This window comes from Mastacembelus armatus, chromosome 14, assembly GCF_900324485.2.
Source record: "Mastacembelus armatus chromosome 14, fMasArm1.2, whole genome shotgun sequence".
Taxonomy (NCBI): Eukaryota; Metazoa; Chordata; class Actinopteri; order Synbranchiformes; family Mastacembelidae; genus Mastacembelus; species Mastacembelus armatus.
This window is the reverse complement of record NC_046646.1, coordinates 19,092,844-19,118,057: the sequence shown is the minus strand read 5'-3', so window position 1 is coordinate 19,118,057 and position 25,214 is coordinate 19,092,844. Positions and strand designations below refer to the sequence as shown.

Genomic DNA, 25,214 nt, shown 5'->3' with positions numbered 1-25,214 from the left:
TAATCTTCAGTAGTTGCAGCTGCTTATAAAAACCTACACCCACTACACTGTCATTATCTGTTCATATGCCCACAGGAGGAATTAGTTCATACTTGTTAACATATAGATTAATAATCCATTAAATCTGCTCTCAGCTGTGGTATGTTATTAACCATTCGTCAAATTTAAATAAGAAATGAGAAATGCTTAGTATGCTTGCATGAAAATGCTTGAAATGCTTGTATAATACGTTTTTGTGTCAGATCCCAGCACTGGGTGGTAGTACAACCTTGACTGGGATCTGTTTCACTACAGCGGGGTCCAGAGAAATAAACAGTAAAACTCTTTTTATATTTATGCATTAGCTTCCAGTTCAGATAGGAAGAAGGGTTAGATGAACATATGAAATGGAATTCAATCAAATTTTATAGAACTGTTGCTATGATGTGAAAAATGAGCATTTTGAGATGGTAAACAAACAAAAAATATATATTGATAAATTAACAAAAAACCACACTTTTTGAAGTCAGAGATTTACTGGTTCATTTACTGACGATAATGAAGTTCTATTGTGTCATTCAATGATCATTTCTAAGCACTCACACAAAACGACAAACTACTGAATAGTTGTCAGTGTACCATACACCTGAAACTCGTCTCCTAGGAAACGTCCCATTCTAGAATGTTCTCACAGTTGTCTTGGAGACCGTGCCCAGAATGTTAATGTGTCATTGCAGTGCTGCCATGGCAACCTGAGAGCTGCGTTAGAGCTCATGCCTAAAAGTGTGTGAGGGGAGTTTGTGTCTGGGCAGGAGTGAGCTGAGTGATGCTGTGTGTAATTTTCACAAAGGGGGCAAAATGTGAACAGGTGCCAGATATCCTGCTATTTATACACCCTCTGCACATGCTCACAATCGAGGTTGAGCACATGGACCGGTCTGAAGACAGGAAGTTACATCACGAACAGCAGAGAGGTTGCCCTCTTCTGGACTTAGATGGGTGCTCAGTGTGTGAACAGAGGGCCTGCAGGCTCTCTCCCAGCCATGAAGGGCAGACACACACACATGCAGTGACACACAGTTTTTGTAACGTGGTTTCACAGCGAGAACAAAGACAGAGGAGACTCCTGCTCTAGAGGAAATCCTGGTGAACAAAGCTCCATGATTCAGAAGGATGAACAACAGAGGAGTCTGGGGAAGATGACATAGACTGGAAGACTCTCCTTGTTTCCAAACTGTGTGGTAGGACCCACTGATTGATTACACAAATGTCTTATTATTGCTGTTTTATTCTTCTGTCATTTGAGTAATGCACATGTTTTCAGCTGCACTTTGGAGTTCTCATAAGCATGAGAACTCTAATTAGGATTGAAGACATAATTTTATCTGTTTAGTTGTGTGGTGTTTTGACATGTTTATGTAGCCCAACTGTATTTTACTCTGAGCTTGCAAGTGGCATATCTTTTTGTCTGTGTTCCAGGATTCCCACATATCCAGCTTCATTCCAGAGTTCATCTGATGTGATTCAGTCTTCAAGGTTTTTCAGTCCACTGTAAGGTGACACCACTGCAGGAACACTTTGTAATCTCCTTTCATCAGCTGTTGTCTAAGGCTCATAGTGCCACAGAGTGACAAAGCCTTTCGCAGCTTATACTTTGCAGCTTATTTCACAGTGATCATGCATTTAAGTTTTGAACTGTGATTGTAGTTTACCTCTAAGTTTCTAAACTATAAAAACTGTGGTCTTTTCTCCTTTAGGCCACCTTCACAGTTTTATTGCAGTTTTGTGTACGAAGGCATCATGGGAAACATAGTCCAATGTTGTCACGCTCTGTCAAACTACTTTAAGTGTAAGGATGCAACACCCCAGGCTGAGGCAGAAAGATCCCCTCTGCTATCCAGCGAAGAGAGCGAATGTGACTCGCAGAGCCTGCTAGATGACCTGGAAGATGACGTGTTGACCGTCTCCACCAGTGTGACAAACCCAGCCCTCGAACCAGAGCACTTTCTATTTCCTGACATCATCCTAAGCAGCAGCCTGGGAGGCGACGTGACTCTGGTGGAGCCAATGGTGTGTTTGCTGGTGTCTGAGGAGGAAGATGGAAGAGGCGAGGCACTGAGGGTGGATGAGCCAGCTGGTGGAGAGAGGAGCAACACGGGGAGAAACAGGGTTCACTCCGAGGTTGAGACACAGACTGAAGCGGAGACACAGATCGGTATGGGGGTACAGACTCAGACAGAGTCAAAGGCAGAGGTTCAGACACAAACAGAAACACTTGAACACAATAATGAGACTGAGGAGAGAGAAGATAATACACTGATAAAAGAGATGACTGTGGATGTTAAAGAAAAAATCACTGAAAACTCACTGAGACAGGTGGATGTGCACACAAAGTCACAATCATCGCAAACATCACAATGGACACTCTCAGAAGTTGTGACTGATGGGCTGTCAAAGACGCAAAACAAAGACATGCTGGACTCTGCTCTGAACAGCAAGATGTACTTTGGAGATTTAGAGACGGAAGCTGAACAGGAAAACCTGGAAAAAAATCACATCCAGGAGCATATTTCTCAAAAAGAAGACAATACCAAGAAAAAAGCGGAGTTAGCCACTGATAAAGAAAACGTGTTTCAGTTGCAACTGGATACTGTTGTGGTTCAGGAAAACACATGCCACACCTTACAGATACAAGGCAAGGAACCAAATATAAAAAATACAAACAATATGGAAAAAAACAACGCTCTGGTGGAGTCACAGAAGAAGCCAACAAAATGCAGCATCAACAACGCTGATACTGTGGAGAACGTTGACCTGACACAGCAGAAGAATCTGGATATTGAACAGACTATGGAGACTGTGGTATCAGATAACAGTATCACCACAAAAACAAGCATACACTGGCCCGAGGACCCCTCCGTTCAGGCCGCGGATCAGTCTTTTTTAAATGCAGGTCATGTTCAATGCCAGGAGAACTTGTACCCACCAAAGGGGGACAGCAAGACTGGTCTGCAGCATGTTTTGGAGATGGAGACAGCATTGCAGCAGTTGGGGGAGGAAGAAGCTGAGATGAAGCAAATGACCTTGTTTTTAGTTGACAAGCTGTTTCTGGCAGCACCACATGTCAAAGGTGTGTCCAAGTCCTTCCTTGCCTGTTTTCTCTGTGTTTTCATGTTTATGCAGAAACGTTTTCCCAAGGCTCGGCTCATCACAACATAACAGATAAGCTGAATTTTATTATATCTTATATATGTTAGTGTAACTCGGCAATAATTTAAAAAACTAGATTAGGGAAGTGAATGTTGAAATTAGAAATTGTGTCTTCTCAGTTTCCCTTTTCTTTCCTGTCATCTGATTTTTCCAGCACTAAAATATAACTGTTTATTTTTTGTTTTTAGAAATTAAAAAAAAAAATTTTTATCCTCACACCTTATTTTTGTCTCTAGCACCTCTACGGCAGACTGAAGAAACTGAAGAGGATGATGGCCTGAAGCAGCCTGATGCTGATAAAAGGAAAGAACTTAGCCTCAGTGACCTAGTTGATCTGCAGCAAACAGACTTTACTGTCAGAATCCAACCTCCTGGAACAGAAAGTTTTGAGCTACAGGTCCTGCTGTACTACGCACATTATTTTCTTAAAAAGACACTCAAGTCTTTCTCAGCCACTTTAACAACTCTGTTTTATCCACACCTTCAGGTGTCAGGCCAGATGCTGGTGGCAGAGCTGTGCCAGGTGTTAATGGATCATGAGCTTACCTGCCACCGCACATGTTTCTCCCTGCAGATGGGAGGCTTCACCCTCGACAGCCTCACAGAGCTGTGCTCCCTGCAGGGCATCCAGGATGGAGCGCTGATCAAGGTGGTGGAGGGTAACTGCCTCATCCTTTCCTTCCTTCTATTTAAGTTCTCGTTTTTGATAATTGCATGACTATTTCCATGAGACAATTATCTGGAATACCATATAGAAATTCATAACTTAGATTTCACAGCATGGATTGATTTGTTTATGTTTTTTTGATGAAATGGAATATGGCATCATTCATTCATCATGCACTCCTGTAAGCTTGGATGAAACACTTTATAAGCCTCTTTTCTGATCTCGTTGCAGATTCTTACTCGGTGCGTGATGCACGTCTTCATCTCAGACATGTGCGTGACCTTCTGAGGAGTCTCGATCCTGCAGATGCATACAACGGTGTGAACGGCAGCTCACTGTCTTACCTCACCTTTTACACCAGAGGAGAAAAGGGTAATATTGCTGTCTCATACCTCTTCACATCAGACATTTCTGTCACTTCTCATTCAAAACTTCTAACTCAATAGTTTTCATTTCAGATAGTGAGAGGGTGGGGATGAGACGAGCCTCTGAGAAGGAGTCTGTTGACTGCAGCCCTCCAGAATACATCCTCCCAGGAAGTAAGGACCGACCACTTACTCCACTGCAGCCAATAACAAATGACTGGAAGGTGAGAGATTAGCTGTAAATACAAATATATCTTGTTGAATTTAACATTTTTTAAGCATTGAATGTATCTGTGCAGCCATTACAGTGTCTGAGGGTTCTGACCATGAGCAGCTGGAACCCGCCTCCAGGCAACAGGAAGATGCACGGAGACTTAATGTATCTCAATGTTCTCACTATGGAAGATAAAGAACTCAATATTACATCCTCTACACGTGGTTTCTACCTCAACCAGTGAGTGTGTCACCATTTGCAAATTTGCTAAGCTATGAGCTATGAGTTTTAGTCCAATTAACGGTGTGGCTCCAGCAATAGCTCTGTCAGGTGGTCTAATTTTCTGTCTCTCAAAGCTCCAGCGTAAGCCAACAATAGATATGTAGAACAAGGACTTCAGGACTTGCCTGAATTCAGCTTTTCAATTTTGTATGTTCTGATCCAGGTCAACTGCCTTCCACTTCAACCCTAAACCTGCAGTTCCCAAGCTCCTTTGCCACTCTCTAGTCGAGCTATTGAGCCAAGTAAGCCCTGCTTTCAGGAAAAACTTCAGTGCCTTGCAGAAGAAGAGGTGAGGACCTTATTCAATTGAGCTGTAAAATTCATTCTTTCAAGTGATACGCTGTATATATTAGTCCAATAGGTGCGTGGACATACAGGTATGAAAGATATAAATATGTGACAGAAACATCTGACTAAAACAGAAATCCTCATGTACTAACACAAAAATGTTTTTTGTGACTTCCTTTGAACCAGAGTCCAGCAACACCCCTATGAGCGGATAACAGCTCCTTTCCAGGTGTTCACCTGGACTGCCCGTCATGAAGACCACACTCTGGACTGTATCAGAGTGGAGGAGACACACACAAGTCACATGGGCCAGGACGAGCACACTGCTGGGCAGGTTGCAGACACAAATTTTGAAATGCAGAGAAATTCAGCATTGCATTAAAGTACAGACGTTATAGCACATAGAAAAAAATGCCTGAGGTCACCTGGTAGTGATGATGATGATTTTTAAATTGTGTGTTATGACCACAGAGTCGGGACTGGAATGAGGAGCTTCAGGGAAGCAGGGAACTCTCCAGAAACTCCTACCAGGAGCGACTGCACAGAGACAGGAGCCTTTTCAAGGTGAGACCACGGCTTTCTGAACATATTCTCTCCCTAAGAATGATGAATTAAAGCAGCAGCCTGAGATCAACAGTTTAAATCCCCGAAACCCAGGAGCCTAGGACTTTGTTGTATAAATTTGCCCTTGTCCTCCTATATCTCATCTGTGCTGATCAGTGTTTAATGAAACGATAATGATAATAATGATGATAATTAAATTATTCATTCCTGTTTCTGCTCTAACATTAGGTTGTGTTAAACTGTGTTAACCAAGAATTTAATCCCCCCATCCAGACCAACAGTGACTTTGTTGCTGCTGCAACACGAGGTGCTGTAGCTGTTATCGACGGTAATGTCATGCCCTTAAATCCAGGGGAGGCCCCTCATATGCAAATGTTCATCTGGAACAACCTCTTCTTCAGTTTGGGGTTTGACATATCTGAGCACTACCACCCACTGGGGGGCAACAGTGCTGCTCATGCTGCTGCTGTCTGTGACCTGAGAGGAGCACAGGTAGAGAACCTCTATGTTTGTCCCACAGGCAACTGTATCACTTTCAGTAGTTGTGTAAGGGTTTAATTATGTGGATATTAAAGGGAACATGATATAACCTGCCATAACCATGATAAGAATTTTCCTTGAAGTTGGCTACTTTTTTTTTTTTCAAATCCATCTAACCTGATCCATTCCCACACTATCATATCATTTGTAGATGTTCTTGCAGTCCCAAGAAAAATATTTATGTTACTCTGCTACAGGCATATGCATCTGTCGACACAGAGGGGCTTTACACACTTGGGACGGCCGTGGTGGATTACCGTGGTATCCGTGTTATTGCTCAGACAATTGTTCCTGGGATACTGGAGAAAAATGAGGAGCAGAGTGTGGTCTATGGCTCTAATGACTACGGGGAAACGGTTTTTACACACCCAAGGTAACTCACATGCTCACAAAAAATTATTATATGCTATATTTTAGATATTTAGATCTCGATTCATATAAATGTTCAAACATGCAAACCTGAAATGTTTATTTGATTTATTTTGTCCATACTGCATCTGATCAGAAATGTCTTTTATCACAGGTTTCTGGAGCTGCTGGATAAAACCAGTAAACCACTGAGACTCCAAAGACACCAGGTGCTTGACCACAACAACAGCCCAGTGGAGCTTTGCTCAGGCATAGAGACCAAAGGCATCCTGGGTAATGACGGTCGACCTTACATATTGGATCTTTTGCGGACCTTCCCCCCAGACCTTAACTTCCTTTTCTCAGAGACAAAGGTGAGGGGGGAGGAAGTGCCTAAGGAGTGCCAGAGCTTTGGTTTCCCACAGCGACATCCTCACAGCCTAGCCAGCCTCAGACCAGAGCTGATAGAGGCCTTTGTCCAACACAGGTGTGGGAAACAACTGTCACTCAATGTTTGGACACAAATGCAGACACAATGGTTCTCTTAAACCAGGAGGCTGAACGGAGCTTTGGAAAGACACTTATTCCTCTAACTTTGTATGTCCTGTTGCAGGTATGAACTTTATGTTAAGATGGTGTCCCCAGGGCTCAGCCAGCTGAAAGAAAAGAATAAATCCACAGATCATCCAGTCTGTGAGTCAAGAACTGGAGATACAGCCACAGCTGATGCCGACATGGGTATATACCAGTTAAATTAAGTGTAATGATAAAATCATTTTGCTAACAATACATGCAGTATGTACTCTATGAACTACTGTTTGTAAAATCTCACTCCAGGATGCATTTAGTCACTGTGTGAACTTTTAATTTTGAAAAAATGAATTCCTATTTTGCTCTATAGAATTTCAGAGAAGAAATATGATCATCAAAGCTTGCAAGGCTGTTGGATCAGTGAGTGACTCTTACTTTGACATCCGTTTCAATCCTGATGTTTGCTCTCCAGGTATTGAAAACACTCTGCAGGGACACACACATGGTCATGTATATAAAGTTTAACAAAACAAAACAAAAGACTGAACCGCATGTCTTTGCCACAGGTGTTCGTTTCTCATCCGTGTGTTTTGAGGATGTTCAGGGGCAGAGACAGTTGTTATGGGACGCAGCTGCTTTTCTGCTGTCCAGTCAGATTCCAGCTGTGGTTAGTGGAGCAATATTCAGGTGTATCTTGTGAATGAATTTTATGATGCAATGAAGATGATGATGTTTGCATTGGTGTGTGTGGTAGCTGAAGGACTGCCTCGACCACACGGCAGTGCCGATGGATGGAGCGACCCTGACATCAGTGCTACATCAGCGGGGCGTGAATGTTCGATACCTGGGCACCCTGCTGCAGGAGCTGGACAGGGTGGAGGAGAAAGGGAGACTCAGCCACATAGAGGTACTTACAGCAGCTGTTACAAACGAACGTGTATTACCATAATTGCTTACAGATCTCTATTGAGTTTATTTCATAAGATTTTTACTAAACTAGATGGAGTATTTATAATAAATTTAACTTTTCCCACAAAGCAACAATTGTTCTTAAAATGTTCTTTACAAGATGCTGAAGTTTTCATGATCAAATCAAATGTTCCCTCACAGAGAATTTCTGTCAGTGAAGTTATCATCAGAAGTGCAAAACACATCTTCAGGACCTATCTGCAGGTGAGATGCTCAAATATTCAAGCAAAATATTAAAATATACCATTTTGAAATATAGCATTCATTTTCAGATATCAATATATGTTGTTTTTTCTCCCAGGATGTGGAGCCTGCTGCTTTTTCAGCAGCTGTCAGTCACTTCCTAAACTGCCTCCTGGGTTCCTCCCCCTGCTTCCCTGACTCCTGCCCAGATGAACTGCTTTCTCGTCGCAGAAGCCGACGTCGTCGGAGCCACGGGAGTCGAGCCACCTTGCTGACAGACAACATGTGGGCTAGACTGACCCCTGGAGAGCTGTGGGGCAGGATCAGGACTGAGGCTGAAGATTATTACCACTACACATTGCACAGGTGTGTGTGTGTGTGTGTGTGTGTGTGTGTGTGTGTGTGTGTGTGTGTGTGTGTGTGTGTGTGTGTGTGTGTGTGTGTGTGTGAGAGACGGTGCATGTCTGTGTTTTTGTGTGGTTGGATATATGTAATAGGATTTTACACTTCCATCCTCTCTATGTTCAGTAAAAGTATAGATGAAGTAATTGAAAAGCACAACCTTCAGAGAATCTCCCTGCTGAGAGAGATGGCCATCAAGACAGGCATCCAGGTCAGACATCTACCATGCTTCACTTCAGAAAACCTTTACCTACGAAATTAATTTGAACCAGTCTCTCTTACAGCAGCATTAATAAAAGCCATTAAAAACTGGGCTAATCTTCAGCACTGACTTCTAAGTTGCCAAAATGCTAACTTATCCAGTGTGCCTTTAAATGCAGCTGTTTCCCATCTGCCCTTGCTTTTTTCTCTTTGTATGTAGGTGCAGCTGAGGGATTATGTGTTTGAGTCTCGACACAGGCCAGTGTTTGGTGAAGAAGATGTTGTCAACATGTTCCCAGTGGTCAAACATCTGAAACCAACATCAACAGATGCCACACAGCTTGTGCAGCATGCACAGGTGGCAGTACAGCAGGGTAAGAGACAGACTCAATACAAACACAACTGCATAAAATACAGTATACATGTTTTCACTGACGGCAGCAGGGAGGCTTTGCCTGGGTGCTTTAAGTGACTGATTAACTGGAAAGTACATTTGGAAAAGTATCTGCCTTGCTGATATGCTAACTAAACATACTGCTAGTGCTACAGTGTAAAAAATAGATCATGCATCCATTCACTGAGTATTTGCACAGATATGGATTTGCACATCTGGATTCCATGTAGTTTATGTGAAGACCAGACACATTAAATGTCTACCATTGTTTGTTTTTAGGACTTCTGAAAGATGGCTACGAATTGATTAGCCAGGCCCTGACTCTGTTCAGCAGTGTCTGTGGAGCCCTGCACGAGGATGTGTGCATGTGTCTACGTCTCCTTGGACGACTAAGCTACATCCTGGGGCAATATGCAGATGTAAGTATGTGATACAATTCGTTTAACAATCCATTCACAGTCATCTGAATCATCACCTTAACAAGTTTGGTTAAATTATATACCCTCTGACCTGCATTGTAAAACAAACAGAAATATAAACATTTGTGAGGTTTTCTAACATAATGTTTTTTCCATGTCTTGTAGGCTTTTAGCCACCAAGAAAAGGCTGTTATGTGTAATGAGAGAATACAAGGTATAGACCATCCACAGACCATACAAGACTACGTAAGTTCTCTTAGCTTTCTATTGATCCATCAACAAACAGGCTGTTGGATCAAAGGATTTTAATCCTGTTCTTTTATGACGTTTTTACTTTAGTAATGTATTATTTCACTTGTGTTATCATAGTTAGTAATATCCTCATTGTGTGTCAGACTTACCTGGCCCTGTACTGCTTTGCGGGAAACAATCATTCAACCTCCCTGCAGCTGTTGTATCGTGCTCGGTACCTCATTCTGCTTGTGAATGGAGCAGACCATCCACAAATCATACTGCTGGATGTAAGTGAGACCTCAACTTCAAAATATCTCTTCCTGTCTTAGTGCTTACTTAGTACAGAAATATGTTTATAGTGGCAGGAAAAACATGGACCTTTTGGATTTATCTGCATTTATGCATACATTTGTTCTTAAAATACATGGCCGGCTCTTCATCTAAGTTACAATAAGAAAAAAACACAATCTGTGTAAAATAAACAAATCACTGTATTTTTCTTCTACCTTAACTGCACTCCTGAAGTTTGCCAAACATCACCTTGCACTCCACAATGTTGCTGGGAAAATGTTCTGTGGACTAATGGATTCACTTACTTTTTCACCAGCACTATGAACATTTAATGGCTGTGTTACGTCACGATTGTTTTTGTGTTATTAGCGTAAGCACATTGTGCTTCTCTCTATTTGTGATTTAGATAAAGATAATATCACATTTAATGATCAATTACAACGTAGATGTAGAAACCCTGGTAATACTTTTCCCACTGTATATGTTATCTATTTTGAGCGCTGAAGTTAAACTTAGACTTTTGAGATTATTAAAACTTTGGATCAAACTAGGAGAAAGAAAAGTTCAAGCAAATAGGATGATACTGTGAAATGCAAATATTCTGTAGAAACCAAAAGTATCATCAGATTATAAGACTAACCACGGCCGTGACAAAGCTACCTGATAACCCACTCGAGAACACTCAAGCAAGGATGCTACTCATGGTAATAATGGGTTATTGTCCCTGTTGTGCTCCACTACATTAGAGTATGCTGGGTCTTGTACTTCATGGACTGATGGAGTATGAGCTTTCCCTGAAGTTCCTACAGAATGCCTTAAATTTAACTTCAAAATATCACGGCACCGCATCCCTCAAGCATGCACACAGGTAAAACTGTTTTCCTCTGTTTCTTATGTTCTTATATTCAGAAGCAGACAGAAAGACAAAATGCTTTTGTGTACAGTGTGCTGCATTCTTCTTATTTGTGTGGTGCTCCTTCCCTTTGTTTCCTTTATTTAAAAGTTTACATTACCTCTTTGCCCCTTCATGTCTGTCTTCTGTGCAGTCATCACCTACTCGCCACCGTGTATGAGAGTAAAGGAGAGTTTCGGTCGGCTCTGCAGCACGAAAAAGAGGCGTATTCGATATATAAGAGCCAGGTGTGTTTTAAAATGCTGGTACATGTCTATCATGTTTGTTGCCATTATGTTTATGTTATATTCTTATAATTTTAACTTAGACACTTCAATGTTGCACATATGAAGGTCGGCGTGAATCATGACCGTACAAAGGAAAGCTCAGAGTACCTACAGAGGCTGACACAGCAGGCTGTGATGCTTCAAAAAGCCATCAACCATATTTACAGTAACACCCCTGGTGCCTCGATTCCACCTCCAAAGGTTTGTACTGTCTGTTATTAAGTACATACATGCGTGCAAGTAAGACTATATGTCCACACGCTTGAATTTCTGGTTGAGTGATATTTTGCCTCACCTGTGTTTCTGTCCAGTTTTCCACACCAAACCTTCTCACAATCCTTCAGCAGCTCAACCTTATATGTGGAATCATTCTCATACCCCTCAGGTAAGCGCTGAAACAGTCTGTTATGGCTTCAGTAATAACTGCTTGTGTGGTTGTTGTAATGTTTATCTCACCTGATAAATGATGATTTTCTCCCACATACTGTAAATATTATGTCTTTCTCTCTTTAGTGCAAAGGAAGTTGCAGACCTGAAGACTGAGCTGAAAGGAAAGGAAAAGGTGGAAGAACTAAAAAATCAGTTATAGCAAAAAGCCTTCAGAACTGTGTGAAAGTCTACAACTGAGCAACTCAACTACAGACTAAACTTATGAATGACCATAGATGATGAAAAATAATGTTAAATGAATAAAGACATGTTGCTGGTGTTAATATGTAGGTTAGCATAGTTTGGACAATGGTTACTGTACATCCAGAAAACAGAGAAATGCAGCTGTCATCTTTTGGAAGAGCTTGTTCTATTGTTGTTTATAGAGGACTGTATGTTGACATTAACTTTTGCAGGCCTGCAGCCAGGATATATCTCTGGTGAAAATATATGGCATCCATGCATGAAATCTGGAAGTTATAACATTTATGGCAACTTGACAAGTATACACATCTGTACTCATTTTTATCATAGAATGCATAAAACTTACACACTTTAAATAAAAATGAACAATTGTGCTGCCAGATGTGTGGACAAGTACGGTTTATTTAGGAGTGCGTTTGCTGAGAAAAAAAAAACATGGTACTAATGTCTTGTTTTCTTGTTTTCCATGTCTTGCAATTCCCTGTGTGTCCACTGGGTTTCACACTTGTGCTATCAATGCTTGTCAGAACATAATCTATCATAATAATCTGATTCTAATCATATAAAATAATCATAATAATAATCTATCGAGTATTTGTCTGGGTCTAAATATTAAAATCATCTCTATTACGGGTTTGAATGTATACTAGCAGTCCATTATACTTCAAACCTCATTGTTTAATCTACACTATAATCCAGGTAATGGGGCGGGGGCGGGGTGGGGGTGGGGGGTTAAGCATTTGATGATTATCTCATGTCTTTAAGAGTCATAATAGGTGTCTGTCCAAGGGGCTAGTTATTAAGTGAATTATTGTGGAGTTGATCCACCGACACCAAATTACAATTGATTGTAAACTAAAAAAATGTATTTTACATATTACCTAAAAATCGCTATCTGAAAGCGAGGATATATATGTATATCGTGCAAAATCATTATAGGTGCTGTTATGAGTTGTTGACCATCTGCTGGAGTTTTGTCTAAACTTGGTATTAAATTCAAACTTATTTGATAATAAAAATATCTGGTAACAAAAATAATGTGTCTAACCTCAATAATGGTGTGTTTTCGTTTTTAATTACAAGAGCGTGTTGTGTGCACGATGCACGGGTCCGTTCATCTCGGCGTGCGCGCACCCGATATCCAATCCCGACCGTTAGCCGGGGCGAGTGCGGTGGAGAAAAATCTGACCGACCGTGCCGGGTGATGTGAAAAGTCACAATACCACAGCAAAAGTAGGGTTTCCATCGTATGCTAAGACCTGTCACGGGGATATGAGAATCAGAATTCATCAGAGGGTAAGTCGGTAGCTTTTGTACGCGTCTGTATTTTTGTTTTGGCACTTAGAAAGACTTGTTATTTTTGACGACGAATTGCCTGCAGTGTCTGCGCTCTCTCGTTCCGATCTCAAAATGGCGGAGAGGCCGAAAGCTAAGCTAAGTGACAAAGTTGGCATTGTCCAGGACTCCGATTTAGGTACTAGACCATGAATAAGATCAAAGTGATATTATTCAACTGTGCTGAATGTGAATGTTGTCCCAGAGGCAGGTCTATGTTTGTTGGTGAATACGTTGCTTCTATGGAGACACTTGTTGTGAGTCCTAGCTAACATTTGGCTAACGTTAGCTGCGTCTATTTATGGAAGTTCTGTGGGGATGAGCTAACGTTAGCCGGCTAAGCTAATCTGACAGCTAGTTGCGATAACCTTATTTTCCAGGCCTGGGTGCAGATATTCTCATGTTGCTAGAAATTGTATACATAAGAAGCTGCGTTATGTATTTGAAACGTGGACCTTGTTTCATGTGGGAACCTTTTAATTAGCATAGATAACATTGTTGTAGTTAATAGCAATTAAACCAGTGTTTTGTATTGGGGAGTGTCAGTTATAGCCTTACATTCAACGCGGAGCCGCTTTTTTAAACAAGGGGGTTGTTCCTTAAGTGCTTGTTGACGTAGACCAACGCCCTTTTGTGTTTAGCATGGAGGCTGTGTAATAGTATAAATCTAGGCTGCTCAAATTGACAGCTCCAGTTAACGTCTACATTATTGTGCTAAGCTAACGTTAGCTGGAAAGGGCGTTGCAGAGCCATTGCTGCAACTTTGCCCTTGTAGCCATGGAAGCTAGGAAAGACGTCACCCGGGCCAGATTTTGAACTCAGACCTGTCCTCCAAAAAATAAATCTGAATTTGAGTCAGTTTGGGTAGTTGTTACGCTTATTTCAAGCTCCAGTCATGTAATCCACCAGGGTTTGATGACTTACAATAAGGGTGGAGACTACAAAAGAATCAGCAGGAGATAATGAGTACGAATCTACACATTCCACGTGTGCTCTACAACTGTGTCATGAGATGAATCTCACATTAATTTAATACCTGCTAAGGTTCAGTAGCTGTTAAGCCTTCAAAATTACCTTTTATTATTATTATAGTATATGTGTATTATGTATTGGTATTATGTTTTGATAGTATGTCACTTCTGTTGCCATTGACAAGACATGCAGAATGTTTTAGATAAAGGTAGAGTAACTTTTGAACTGAGTCTCTTGATTTATTGTGGGGCAATAGGCTGTTAACATCACTGTGTCCTGCTCTGGAGATTATCATTGATTAAGAAAAGGTCATTAAGTACTGTAGGTTTCCAGTGAAAGTGAAGTGCGATTTGTAATCAAACTTTGCCTTATCAGTTTGTTCCAGCAGGAACTTGTTTGACCTGAAGGTCACCCATAAGGTGAGAAATTGCTTAGCAGCATGACACAAACATCATGACTGAAATCTTGATATGCAGCCAGAATTAATGCCCGTGAATGGTGTCACTGCCATGTTTTACATTTACCTTGATTGTCATTTCTAAATTAACTGCTACTTTTTGTCTCTTCCCACCTGCTTTAAAAAAAATATCACAAATTTGAAGTAAACAATTAACATACTAGAAATTTATTAGAATTCCATTTTGCGTTTGCTTTATCAGTAAGGCAGTTTTAGCTTGAGAGTAAAAGATCTATTTGTTACAGTGAGTCAGAGCCCTTACACTCTCTGGCTTTCTTTTTAATAATGATGGTAAACCCTCTACATTGTTAACCGCTTTAAAAAGTAGTATATATTGATATATTTGAATCATATATTCTTAAAACATTTCTGTAGAACTAACACATTTGCTTTACTGATTAGTTCAACTAATTTCTTTTTTAGAGAATGTTTTTGGAGAGTAGAGGTAAAGGCTGTGTCACAACACCTATATGCCTACTAACAGTTTTACGCTGTAACTGTTAGTGTTCTGAGAAAGATGGATGAAGCATAATTGACGTCACAGACTGATTTTGTAGCCTGGTGAGAGCTTACTCAGGTCATCTGTTCACCTTCATAATCGAAAGATACGGTATATGGTCATTTTATAGTGATTGGCTGAGCAGGAGAGAGATGTTATATCTGTGTTGTGATTTTAAGCAGATGTAGAGCGACAGGAGGCTGCTCCACCTCCTAGTGAGGCCTCAGCCACTGAGGCTGGGCAGCATGATTAAAACCTGTAATCTAAAAATAAAACAATTCCATTTATTTTATGCCTTACATTAGAAGAAACTGCACATGTAGATAAATGTTATTGTGCAATCATCATCTTGGACAACATAAATTGAACATGGAGATGGAGAGTTGGCAAATAAAATGATGAGCAATCATGAGGAGTAATCACTCTGCAGAGTATCACTGAGTTTTTTTTCTGTTGTGCATTTTAAGAACTACACATGATTGCTTACCCAGAACCATGAATTAGTTGTACCATCTTTCTGTGATTTAGTTTCCTGAATATCTGCTTGAGAATTTTAAGAAGTTCCTACTGGAATATTATAAAATGTCATCACAATTCACTGGCGTTCATACTTCCTTCAAGTCGATTTACCTTGAACCCTTCCTCTTCATATATGATTATGACAATATGAGTAGCCCTGACTAGATAAGTGCACATTTGCCTTTCAGTGTAATTTTTAACCAGATTTGTAAAGACTTGCAAATTCCTTCTCCTGACTGACACGAGGCCTGATACTTGTTTCCTTTGTCCACCCCTTCACCTGTGTTTTGCTTTAAGACTAATCTCAAATACAGCCCAGGGGTCAGGTGCAGGAGCTGCTGATACTGTCTTGGTTACGTAATTGTTGGTCTGCTTGGTCAAATAGCTATTTTTGAACTGCACTGAGAGTGCTACTCTGTTAAATCACTAGCTCTATTTTGTCAGCTTGGAGCGCTCACAAGGTTTGCAGGCAGGCAAGAGAAGTTGTTTCTAGGACAACTCAGGCGCGTCCTAAGCTGAATGTTTTGTTGTCCTCTGTGGCTGTCCTGCTTTCAGTGAAAAGAAATGCTCAGTTGCTCAACAGGGAAGTGGGAAGCTATGTAGAAAAAAATCTGCATATTATGACCAGATTCCAATTGATCATTGTTAATTTATTATATTGAAGGAGATGTTTGTGTTTAGATGCAGCAACTATCAACAGATGCTTGATGTGATGCACCAGACAATGGTACAGACAAGGACAGCTTACTGTTAAGGTCCTTTCTTAATGTCTGGGGTTAATCCAGTTAGCTACCGTCCAGTCCCTTCTTCACACTGCACAGTCAGCTGTATAGAGGACTTGTGGTCTCAGTCATTTAGAAATGCACACAGACTGTATGTTGTATAGTCTAGCCATTAAGCAGCTTATTGCTGCTGTGGTTCCAGGTGCCAGCAGAGCTGAAACTCAGGAAGTAATCTCTTATTAGCTTTGCTGTCACTGAGTGGCCTGTTTTGATTTTTCAATATTTGCTCTTGGTCACTGCACTTTTACTGGGATGTAAACATTTTCCTGAAATTGAGATTTAAAACTATACAAAAAATGTCAGCTCCCACAGTTAAAGCCAACCTTTGCCAGCAGTACAGCTGGTGAAAATAATTGATGCAAAGTCATGCAGCATAATTGACTCTTACCATAAAAATGATCTTTTGCTTATACAGCATCCAAAGGTTCAGATGACATTTGCAGAGGTTGCTGGTCAAGTAACTTTTATAATAACTATTTTCCCCCTGTGTCTGCAAATCAATATTTTGTTGTAACGTATTTAATGACAGGGTGCATGAATCAACATAAATGACAAACAGCCCCTAAGATGTTTTTCCCTGCTTTCTGCTTCATTTACCCTAAATTGTTGAACGTTACTGTAAAACTTTGTCACTTCTTGGGTGAATTTCCTTACTAGACATGTGCTGTATCACTCTTTCTGGGGTTTTGTTTTTTTTTTTTAAATATATGACTGACTTCTCACTTTCTCTTTTCTCTTCTTCAGGTGATGAGCATGTCTGATCAGTGAGTGAGATTTGGTCTACTTTGAAAGCGCGGGGAGACTTGTCCCAACAGTTGATTGACAACGGTACCTCCAACTACCCTCCCTCTGCGTGGCAGTCTTTTCGCCACCACTGAGTCTTCGAAGGAAAAGCATCACTAAGGGATCGCACAGCTCCCAGCCACACATACCACACAGACTCTTCCAGCACATCACCTCACCCTCACCTCCCCAAGAGGGAGAGAACAGCAGCCACCATGGTGCTGTCACAGAGACAAAGAGATGAACTGTGAGTGCCTGGATGTAAATATGTGGGTGTGTTCAGGCTCATTGCAGAGCAAACAAGAGCAGGCATGTAGATGAACATGAGTATTTAGTGCTCATGTAGAGGTGCACTTGCACATGTAGGATTTTTATGCAACACCTGAAAGTTTGTCTACAAGCACAGATGTACATTACGTTTTCTCTTGATAGGAGGCAGTGGAAAATAATCAGCTGTTTGGCGACGAGGTTAATGCAGATGTTGTTAGAAAGTGCATTCCCTTACAAAAATGTGTAATCCTTGAGGAAATGTGAAGAGATGTAAGCTTCATAGTGCATCACTTGATAGCTGCTTAGTGAATATTTCATAACCCACATGACAGCAGCAAAGAAGTGGGGGATGGTTAAGGAGAGGGAACTTTAAAAAAATAATGGTGGGTTAATGTGACTTGCTTTGCCTGGCATATTACAGCACAGTTCAGTCACCTCATTCCATGCAGTATAAAACAACATATACTAAAACCTTTGTCAAGTTTCTGTGAGTTAAAAAAATCAGGAATTTATTTGTTTTATTTTGTTGAGTTAAAATTGGTTTTATTGATATATGCTAGTGGCCTAATGTTCAGAGTTTATAACTATTGTCAAGGTTGCAAATATCACCTGTTCAAAGTAGCTCTGGCCTGCAGTCTAAATTTAGCACTGCTACTCATGAAATATTCACCCTTCATGTCATACAGTGGCTGTTCTACCCATTTATATAACTCTATGTATATACATGGTTAATCTGTTTCCATGGGCTTGTGGTCGCCCTGTCCTGGCGTCGGCAATGCTCCGTGTTCTCTCTTCATGGCGAGTCTCTGGTTTCCAAGCAGCACAAAACATAGTTTCCCATTGATTCAGTCCCTGCGTCTTGTTTTCTTCACTGAAGGATTGTAATTTCTTTTGGCACCTACTCAAATTTGCAGACATTTAAGGTGGAACTGTAGACTTGAATCTCATTGCTCCCATCTGTCAGACAGGGTGTGGTCTCATCTCTTAAGGAGGAACTGGCACTTCTTTTTAGGTGGAGCTTGCAATTAACAGATCACTTTATTAACATGTAATTAACTTAGCACAATCTTGGGAGTTAAGATTGACAGATGCGTATATGTTAGCATTTGCGTCAGTCTATAATTGGTGATGATTTCATTCTTGAAATCTTTGAAAAATCAGTTTTCTTCTACTTTTCTCAGAAACCGAGCTATAGCTGATTATCTCCGTTCCAATGGATACGAGGAAGCCTACTCTACCTTCAAGAAGGAGGCAGAATTAGATATGGTAAGAAGAGAAATGTGTGTGCACAAAAAACTGCTTCTATTTTATGTCCAGAAAGAGTAAGGTTCCCTCTTTGTGTCTGTGTCTTTTCTTTGTTTAAAGAATGAAGAGGTAGATAAAAAGTATGCAGGGCTTTTGGAAAAGAAATGGACCTCAGTCATCAGGTTACAGAAGAAGGTAAGGAATGTTTGTGTGTTAGCTTATGGTATATTTTTAATTTGCCTGATGTGCTGCATATTTCAAATGAATAAGACAGACTAATCATGCAGGCATGCAGTTGTTATATTTGCATGCCTTCGCTTTGACCTGGCTAAAGCAAACCCAAAGTTTATTTCAGGAGCTCATTAAACTCATCAGTCTCTAAAAGTCCTCCTTAACTTCCCACTCTGCCTCAGGTGATGGAGCTAGAGTCAAAGTTGAATGAGGCAAAAGAAGAGATGACACACGGAGGATCTGTGGGTCAGAAGAGAGACCCCAAGGAGTGGATCCCTCGTCCCCCAGAGAGATACGCCCTGAGTGGGCACCGTGCTCCAGTGACACGTGTCATATTTCACCCTGTCTTCTCTGTCATGGTCACAGCCTCTGAGGATGCTACCATCAAGGTATGTGTGTTCACAGACAGGGTTTACACACTGAGCTGTCAATGTGTGAGGTACAGCTAGCAAGATCTAATACAGTACTGTAAAACAGCCCTGCTCATATATCAGAAACTTGTTACTACTCTTACATTCAGCTTATGTTGAGACTGAAGGCCCACCTTTATATCAGTGGAAGGAGAAAAAAATATTAGCAACCAATCCATTTCCATGTGCAGCTCAGTTCACCACTACAGCCTCCAGAATGCCCATAGAGTTACATCAATATCTTCAATACAGTTCACACATACAGGTTTGTTGCAAATCATATTACATATTAGCTTTGTTAACCTACAAAACAGCTGGAAAATCTGTACAAATGTATCAGAGTACACTAGGAGAAGTGGTATTTATGCATTATTACACTGTATATTACATTAATGCATCTAGGTTTGTGTGCCTTTCACAATATATCAATGTCAAGAATCACACTAAAAGGTTTTGCTTCTGTTTGTCCATCATAATGTCCAGTTTTTGTTCTCTGGATTTGTCAAGGTCCCTTTTGCTTTTCTTATTATTGCATCATGTTGTATAATTGAGATGTCTTCTAAAATGAGCACTGCTTTGAAAATGTGTCTCTGGTGGGAACATTAGTACATTGATGGCTGCATGCAGCAGCGTTCACAAGCAAAATCTGTGTTGCACCACAACATAGCCTCTGCAGCTCTGACCCTTCAGATCAAAGCTGTACTGCAGATCTGAGGCTGCTCTCTCTTTCTTTCCTGTCTGCTTATGCTTCAACGGCCCCCCACCCACCCCCACCTCCTCTCTTTGTCCTCCTCCTCCTCCCTCCCTGCTTCTCTTCCTACCTCTCTGTTTCTTTTTTCTGCTTTGTCACTGCTCATCTGTGTGGAGATGGGCTGATGCATTTGTTGTCAGAGGCAACACTCCCAGAGCATAGCACCATGGGAAAGTCTTTTCTTTCAGCCTGTCCCTCTTTCATTTTAAGCTTTTCTGTTGATTAAACAACTGTCGGTATTTTTTGTTTTAATATAGCTTTCTTTGTTTGTGACTGCACAATTTTCAGTATTCACATTTGCGTTTTATGTCAACTAAATTATGTAACATCCCAACCTGCACCACAAATGATGTCCATGTAACGCTTTTTGTTAAGCAAGAAAACTTAATTAAATTGTTAACCAATTAATTTAACCGAAGTTTATATTGACTTATTACTGTCGCTCTAATTTTAGGTGTGGGACTATGAGGCAGGAGACTTTGAACGAACCCTAAAGGGCCACACAGACTCTGTGCAGGACATCTCCTTTGACCAGTCAGGAAAGCTGCTGGCTTCATGTTCGGCTGACATGAGCATCAAACTTTGGGACTTTCAGGGGTTTGAGTGCATCCGAACAATGCATGGTAAGACCTATTCATAGGAATAACAATGGGTTATGCTACTGGAGCACCTGTAAAGCTGGTGTAGCTGTTACACATATATTACTTTTGCTATGTACTCTGTGTTTACAAGTTTTAGCATTTTAGGAGTGCTTCTGATTTTTTTTATTTGCTCTGTTTGATATAATGATTCAAAACCATTTTCTTTAAAAATGGGCTACTAATTTTGTACTTTACAAAAGGTAAATCTTTGTAGTATGTTAAGTTAGCATGACAGACCATTCAAGTCTGTAGCTTCCTCAGGGTTCTCAATACAAGGATTTAAAGTAAAACAGAAAAATCCATTACGCTGCATGTTCACTCTCATAGTTATCTTCATTATACAAGTTCAAATCTTTTCTAAAGGAGGTTTGGCTTTATTTTCAGCTTTTTTGGACATTGACTTTGCATGCCTATAGCTTGGTGGTTTTGAAATTTTGCAAGAGTTTAATAAATATTAAGGTGAAAACAGACCACTTACACAGCTAAATCTTGACTGTTTCTCTCAGGACACGACCACAATGTGTCGTCTGTAGCCATCATGCCAAACGGTGACCACATAGTGTCTGCCTCCAGAGACAAAACCATCAAGATGTGGGAGGTGGCCACTGGGTAAGTGAGGCAAATCCTTGTTTTAACTCTTGTTACCACGAGCATAGTTCCACATTCATATTTTCACTCTTAATTTTAATGGTTTTACTTTTATCCTTCATAACATATTACTTTGATTATTTCACGCTCAAGACTTTCGCAATTTATCTTGAAATGTTTCCATCTGCAGGTACTGTGTGAAGACATTCACTGGCCACAGGGAGTGGGTGAGGATGGTACGTCCCAACCAGGATGGCTCATTGATCGCTAGCTGCTCCAATGACCAGACGGTGCGTGTCTGGGTGGTCACCTCAAAGGAGTGCAAAGCTGAGTTGCGGGAGCATGAACATGTTGTAGAGTGTATTGCCTGGGCCCCTGACAGTGCTCACCCCACCATCCTGGAGGCCACAGGCTCTGAGGTACATATGGCTGCAGCAGCATCTGACTTTAACCTGCTAACACTTGCAATTAGCTGTTAACACATATTAGGTATTTAATGATAAAGGAGAGAGTGTTAGTGACAGCCCAGAGGCTGAGATTGCCATCCCTAAAAAATTGTCACTTCTTACCTAATAAAGCGTCTTTTGGAAAATAACCTGTATCATTTTTTTTGTGCAGTCAGTTGCTGCTTCTTCCATCTTCACTCTGTGTTTGTTTTGCAGAGCAAGAAGAGTGGAAAGCCTGGTCCCTTCCTTCTCTCTGGCTCCAGAGATAAAACCATTAAAATGTGGGATGTCAGTACTGGCATCTGCCTTATGACTCTGGTGAGTAGTCTTAGTTTCCATTGTGAGTGTTTCTGCTTATGAGTGAGGGGGGTGGTGGCTAATCAGACTTGGTTCTTCAGGTGGGACATGACAATTGGGTGCGTGGGGTGTTGTTTCATCCTGGAGGAAGATTCATAGTGAGCTGTGCTGATGACAAAACCATTAGGATCTGGGACTACAAGAACAAGCGCTGCATGAAGACCCTCTGTGCCCATGAACACTTTGTTACCTCTCTGGGTAGGAAGGTTTTTATTGGATTTAATTGTGCATGTCCCATTTCTCTAACATTGACTTGCACTGAAGCTACTGAAAATACTGAACGTAAAGCTAAAACCCCAACTGTGTTCATCAGATGAAATTTATTTTAGGCTTGTGGTGAATTTGTTTGTTATTGAGCTTTCATTTAGCACACCTGAGCAAATGTTTACCTGTCTTGCAGATTTCCACAAGACTGCTCCCTACGTGGTGACAGGCAGTGTTGATCAGACAGTCAAAGTCTGGGAGTGCCGCTGAGACTGCCTCCATATCTTGCCCCGTCCTGCTCCCCTACCACCACTAACTCCAAAAGGTGCCCTAAATCCCCTCTCCTGCACCTCAGCCCTCTTCCCTCTGTCCTGACACCCTCACCTCTCGCACTCCATAGTTGACCATGGCGCTTTACTCCCCCTTGCTCCTCCCTTACATCAGTCCAGCCCTATTAAGATGATATTGTCCTTTTATGTAAATTATTCTGGATGTAGGGTACGCTTAATAAATGTCACGCAATCTCTGACACATAAACACATTGAAAAGATGAGAAGTATTCCTTGCATGGTAAATCAAACAAAAAAATTGTATATTGTAAATTTGCCGAATTTGCATACTGTTGTCATGACTTCTCGTCGGGTCAAAGGTAAATATCCTTGTGTGCTGGCGCAGGTGGATTCTGGTTAACTCACAGTGCACGAAAACCAATGGCACCCCTTGTTGAGGGGGTTTAGGTTTTGTTTAGTTTTATTCCATGCCTCCATTGTTGTGGTCTGTCTCTGCGTGGATAGTGATAGAGAAGATGTGAGGAAAATAAGCGTAAAAGAGACAATGAGCAGAAGCTGTCTAGGAGAAGATAATCACAAGTTGAACTAAAAATGAAGCAGGATGCAGCTCCCTGGTTGAATCCCATGAGGTTCTGTGGGCGAGTGCACATGTACATGTGTATACATGGTGTGAGTGTGTGTGTTTGTATATTATGACAGGAGAATCTGTCCACCGTCTTTGCTCTGATGATCAGAGGAGAGAGGGGGCGAAGTTTCTCACCCACTGTGTTCATTCATACTACTTCATCTTTTTTAACAAACTTGCTTTCTAGTAGACACTCAAAGGACCTTAATGATCCCTAAGCTGCTGAGAGCACAGACACACACCCCATAGCAAATGTGTGTTTTACAGAGGAAAATTTCTGCTCACCTTTTATGAGGTTTGTGTGTGTGTGTATGTTGCCCCAGAGAATCGCCCAGTGCCCTCTCGCTCGCTATCTCTGCCTTGTTAACCCATTGAGGACTCCCTCACACGGGATTTTCATTCTGCTTTCTGTGGTCTCACTGCTCTCTTTACACAAACATACACAAACACTCACAAATGCACACACACGCACAGTAAAAGTTGTGTATCAATATATCTGGATGTCATCGTTTGCAACATAATAAAATAAAATAAAATTCTGTAAATATAAGTTACCTATTTGTGTGTTTTCTTTGAGACTTTGTGAACCATGAAGTTTCATAGTGAGCCTCGCCTTCTAGCCCGTCCCACATAAAATACTCAGTGTAACTACATTTGCAGCAGCGAACGTGGTGGCATAGGAAATGTGATATGCTGCAATTTCTCTGAATACTTGTTTTGAAGAAGACCGTATACTGAAAAGTTTTGTTTCAAAGTAGACATGTTGAAATACTTCATTTAACTTCTGGGCAGCATTTATGGTTTGTTTGGGATTTATTAACGTTTGTTGATTCTGTTTTAAAACAAAATCAGTTTTATTATCTTCTCAAACATTTAATCACCATGTGTCATGTAATTCCTTTTCGTTCTGGTACTAGGAAAGTACAATTTGGTTTAATCAGGAAAATATTGTGGGGCACTGGAGACCAATGACAGCCCATAGCCATGAAATCAAATAGTAATTTTAATAAAGAATTCTGAGTGATTTTAATGAAATGGGCCACTAGACAAAAGCTTAAAGGCTGCTGCTCTAGACTGGAAAAAAGATTTATGTTGAAGTATCAGGCCCTGGTGCTACACTATGGTCTTGCATCTTTAGGCCACATCCATCTGAGCAGCAGTCAGACTATTGGATAAAAAGGGAAGCAATCAGTCCTGACCTAGTAGTTTTTTAAATGAAATATGTGGGGAAGGTGTCATACTAAGACCTTCGGATGACGTGATAAGTGTGATGAGGATCAAACAGTAAAATAACTTCTAACATTTATTCTTCAGGCACAGCCCATTGACACTGAGAGGCAGAGACATTGGGAAGCAGCAGGGACAGTTCAGACCCCCTTATTAATTATGTACAGTACCCCAGCCTACCTCTGCGCTCACACACACCTGCTCACTCACCCACACAGCTATTACTCTTTCTCTGTGCTCTGCAGTAACCTGGCAACAGTTACCAGGATGGTAAGTGTGTGAGCGCCACACCTTGCTGTCCTGCAGGTCTGAGTGCAAGGGCGAATGCTGATAGCAAGAAGGAAAGTGGTTAAAGCACAATGTTCATATCATAAAAAGGACATTTTGGTAGTACGAACACAGGATGATGAACTGAAGCTGGTGAGGTAGGTGTATGCACAGAGAAGTTCTTTAATGGTCCCTCAACCCATCTCAGTCTGAGAGTTCTGTTTCCACCGAGAAACATTTGCATCGGAGGCACTGGAGTAGAAAATCTGGCCTACATCTGCCTGCCACCACACTCGTGTCTTCTGCGGACTTCCATGCAAGCTAAAGAATTCAAAATTCAGTTTTTTATATTAATGTGTCGTGGCCACCCACTTCTCTCTTTTTCTGACAGAACCATTAAGACAGATTTATGTAGCAAAGAG

At 41.0% G+C, this 25,214-nt stretch overlaps 2 protein-coding genes across 3 annotated transcripts; both read left to right on the top strand.

Annotated features, from left to right (window-relative positions):
* The first annotated feature begins 983 nt into the window (after window positions 1-983).
* LOC113142516 (clustered mitochondria protein homolog) lies at window positions 984-12,491 on the top strand. Of its 2 annotated transcripts, XM_026327534.1 has the most exons (30): window positions 984-1,220; window positions 1,459-1,530; window positions 1,737-3,109; window positions 3,426-3,586; window positions 3,677-3,848; window positions 4,088-4,228; window positions 4,315-4,445; window positions 4,521-4,675; window positions 4,881-5,006; window positions 5,192-5,339; window positions 5,477-5,569; window positions 5,843-6,061; window positions 6,307-6,482; window positions 6,633-6,944; window positions 7,071-7,195; window positions 7,359-7,460; window positions 7,555-7,655; window positions 7,743-7,895; window positions 8,099-8,161; window positions 8,259-8,506; window positions 8,669-8,753; window positions 8,964-9,117; window positions 9,417-9,556; window positions 9,722-9,802; window positions 9,952-10,077; window positions 10,828-10,949; window positions 11,128-11,221; window positions 11,327-11,461; window positions 11,572-11,645; window positions 11,774-12,491. In XM_026327534.1, exons 3-30 carry the CDS (start codon window positions 1,780-1,782, stop codon window positions 11,847-11,849), a joined length of 5,043 nt encoding a protein of 1,680 aa, XP_026183319.1. In that variant the 5' UTR covers window positions 984-1,220; window positions 1,459-1,530; window positions 1,737-1,779; the 3' UTR covers window positions 11,850-12,491. The 2 variants fall into 2 exon arrangements, 1 of the variants encoding a protein (XP_026183319.1); XR_003296964.1 differs by lacking the exon at window positions 11,774-12,491 and having other exon boundaries at window positions 11,302-11,461.
* Window positions 12,492-13,040: 549 nt separating this feature from the next.
* LOC113143250 (lissencephaly-1 homolog B) lies at window positions 13,041-23,848 on the top strand. The gene is made up of 11 exons (XM_026328770.1): window positions 13,041-13,189; window positions 17,202-17,487; window positions 18,692-18,776; window positions 18,876-18,950; window positions 19,169-19,375; window positions 20,602-20,770; window positions 21,295-21,397; window positions 21,567-21,795; window positions 22,039-22,140; window positions 22,221-22,377; window positions 22,580-23,848. Exons 2-11 carry the CDS (start codon window positions 17,456-17,458, stop codon window positions 22,651-22,653), a joined length of 1,233 nt encoding a protein of 410 aa, XP_026184555.1. The 5' UTR covers window positions 13,041-13,189; window positions 17,202-17,455; the 3' UTR covers window positions 22,654-23,848.
* The last annotated feature ends 1,366 nt before the right edge of the window (window positions 23,849-25,214 follow it).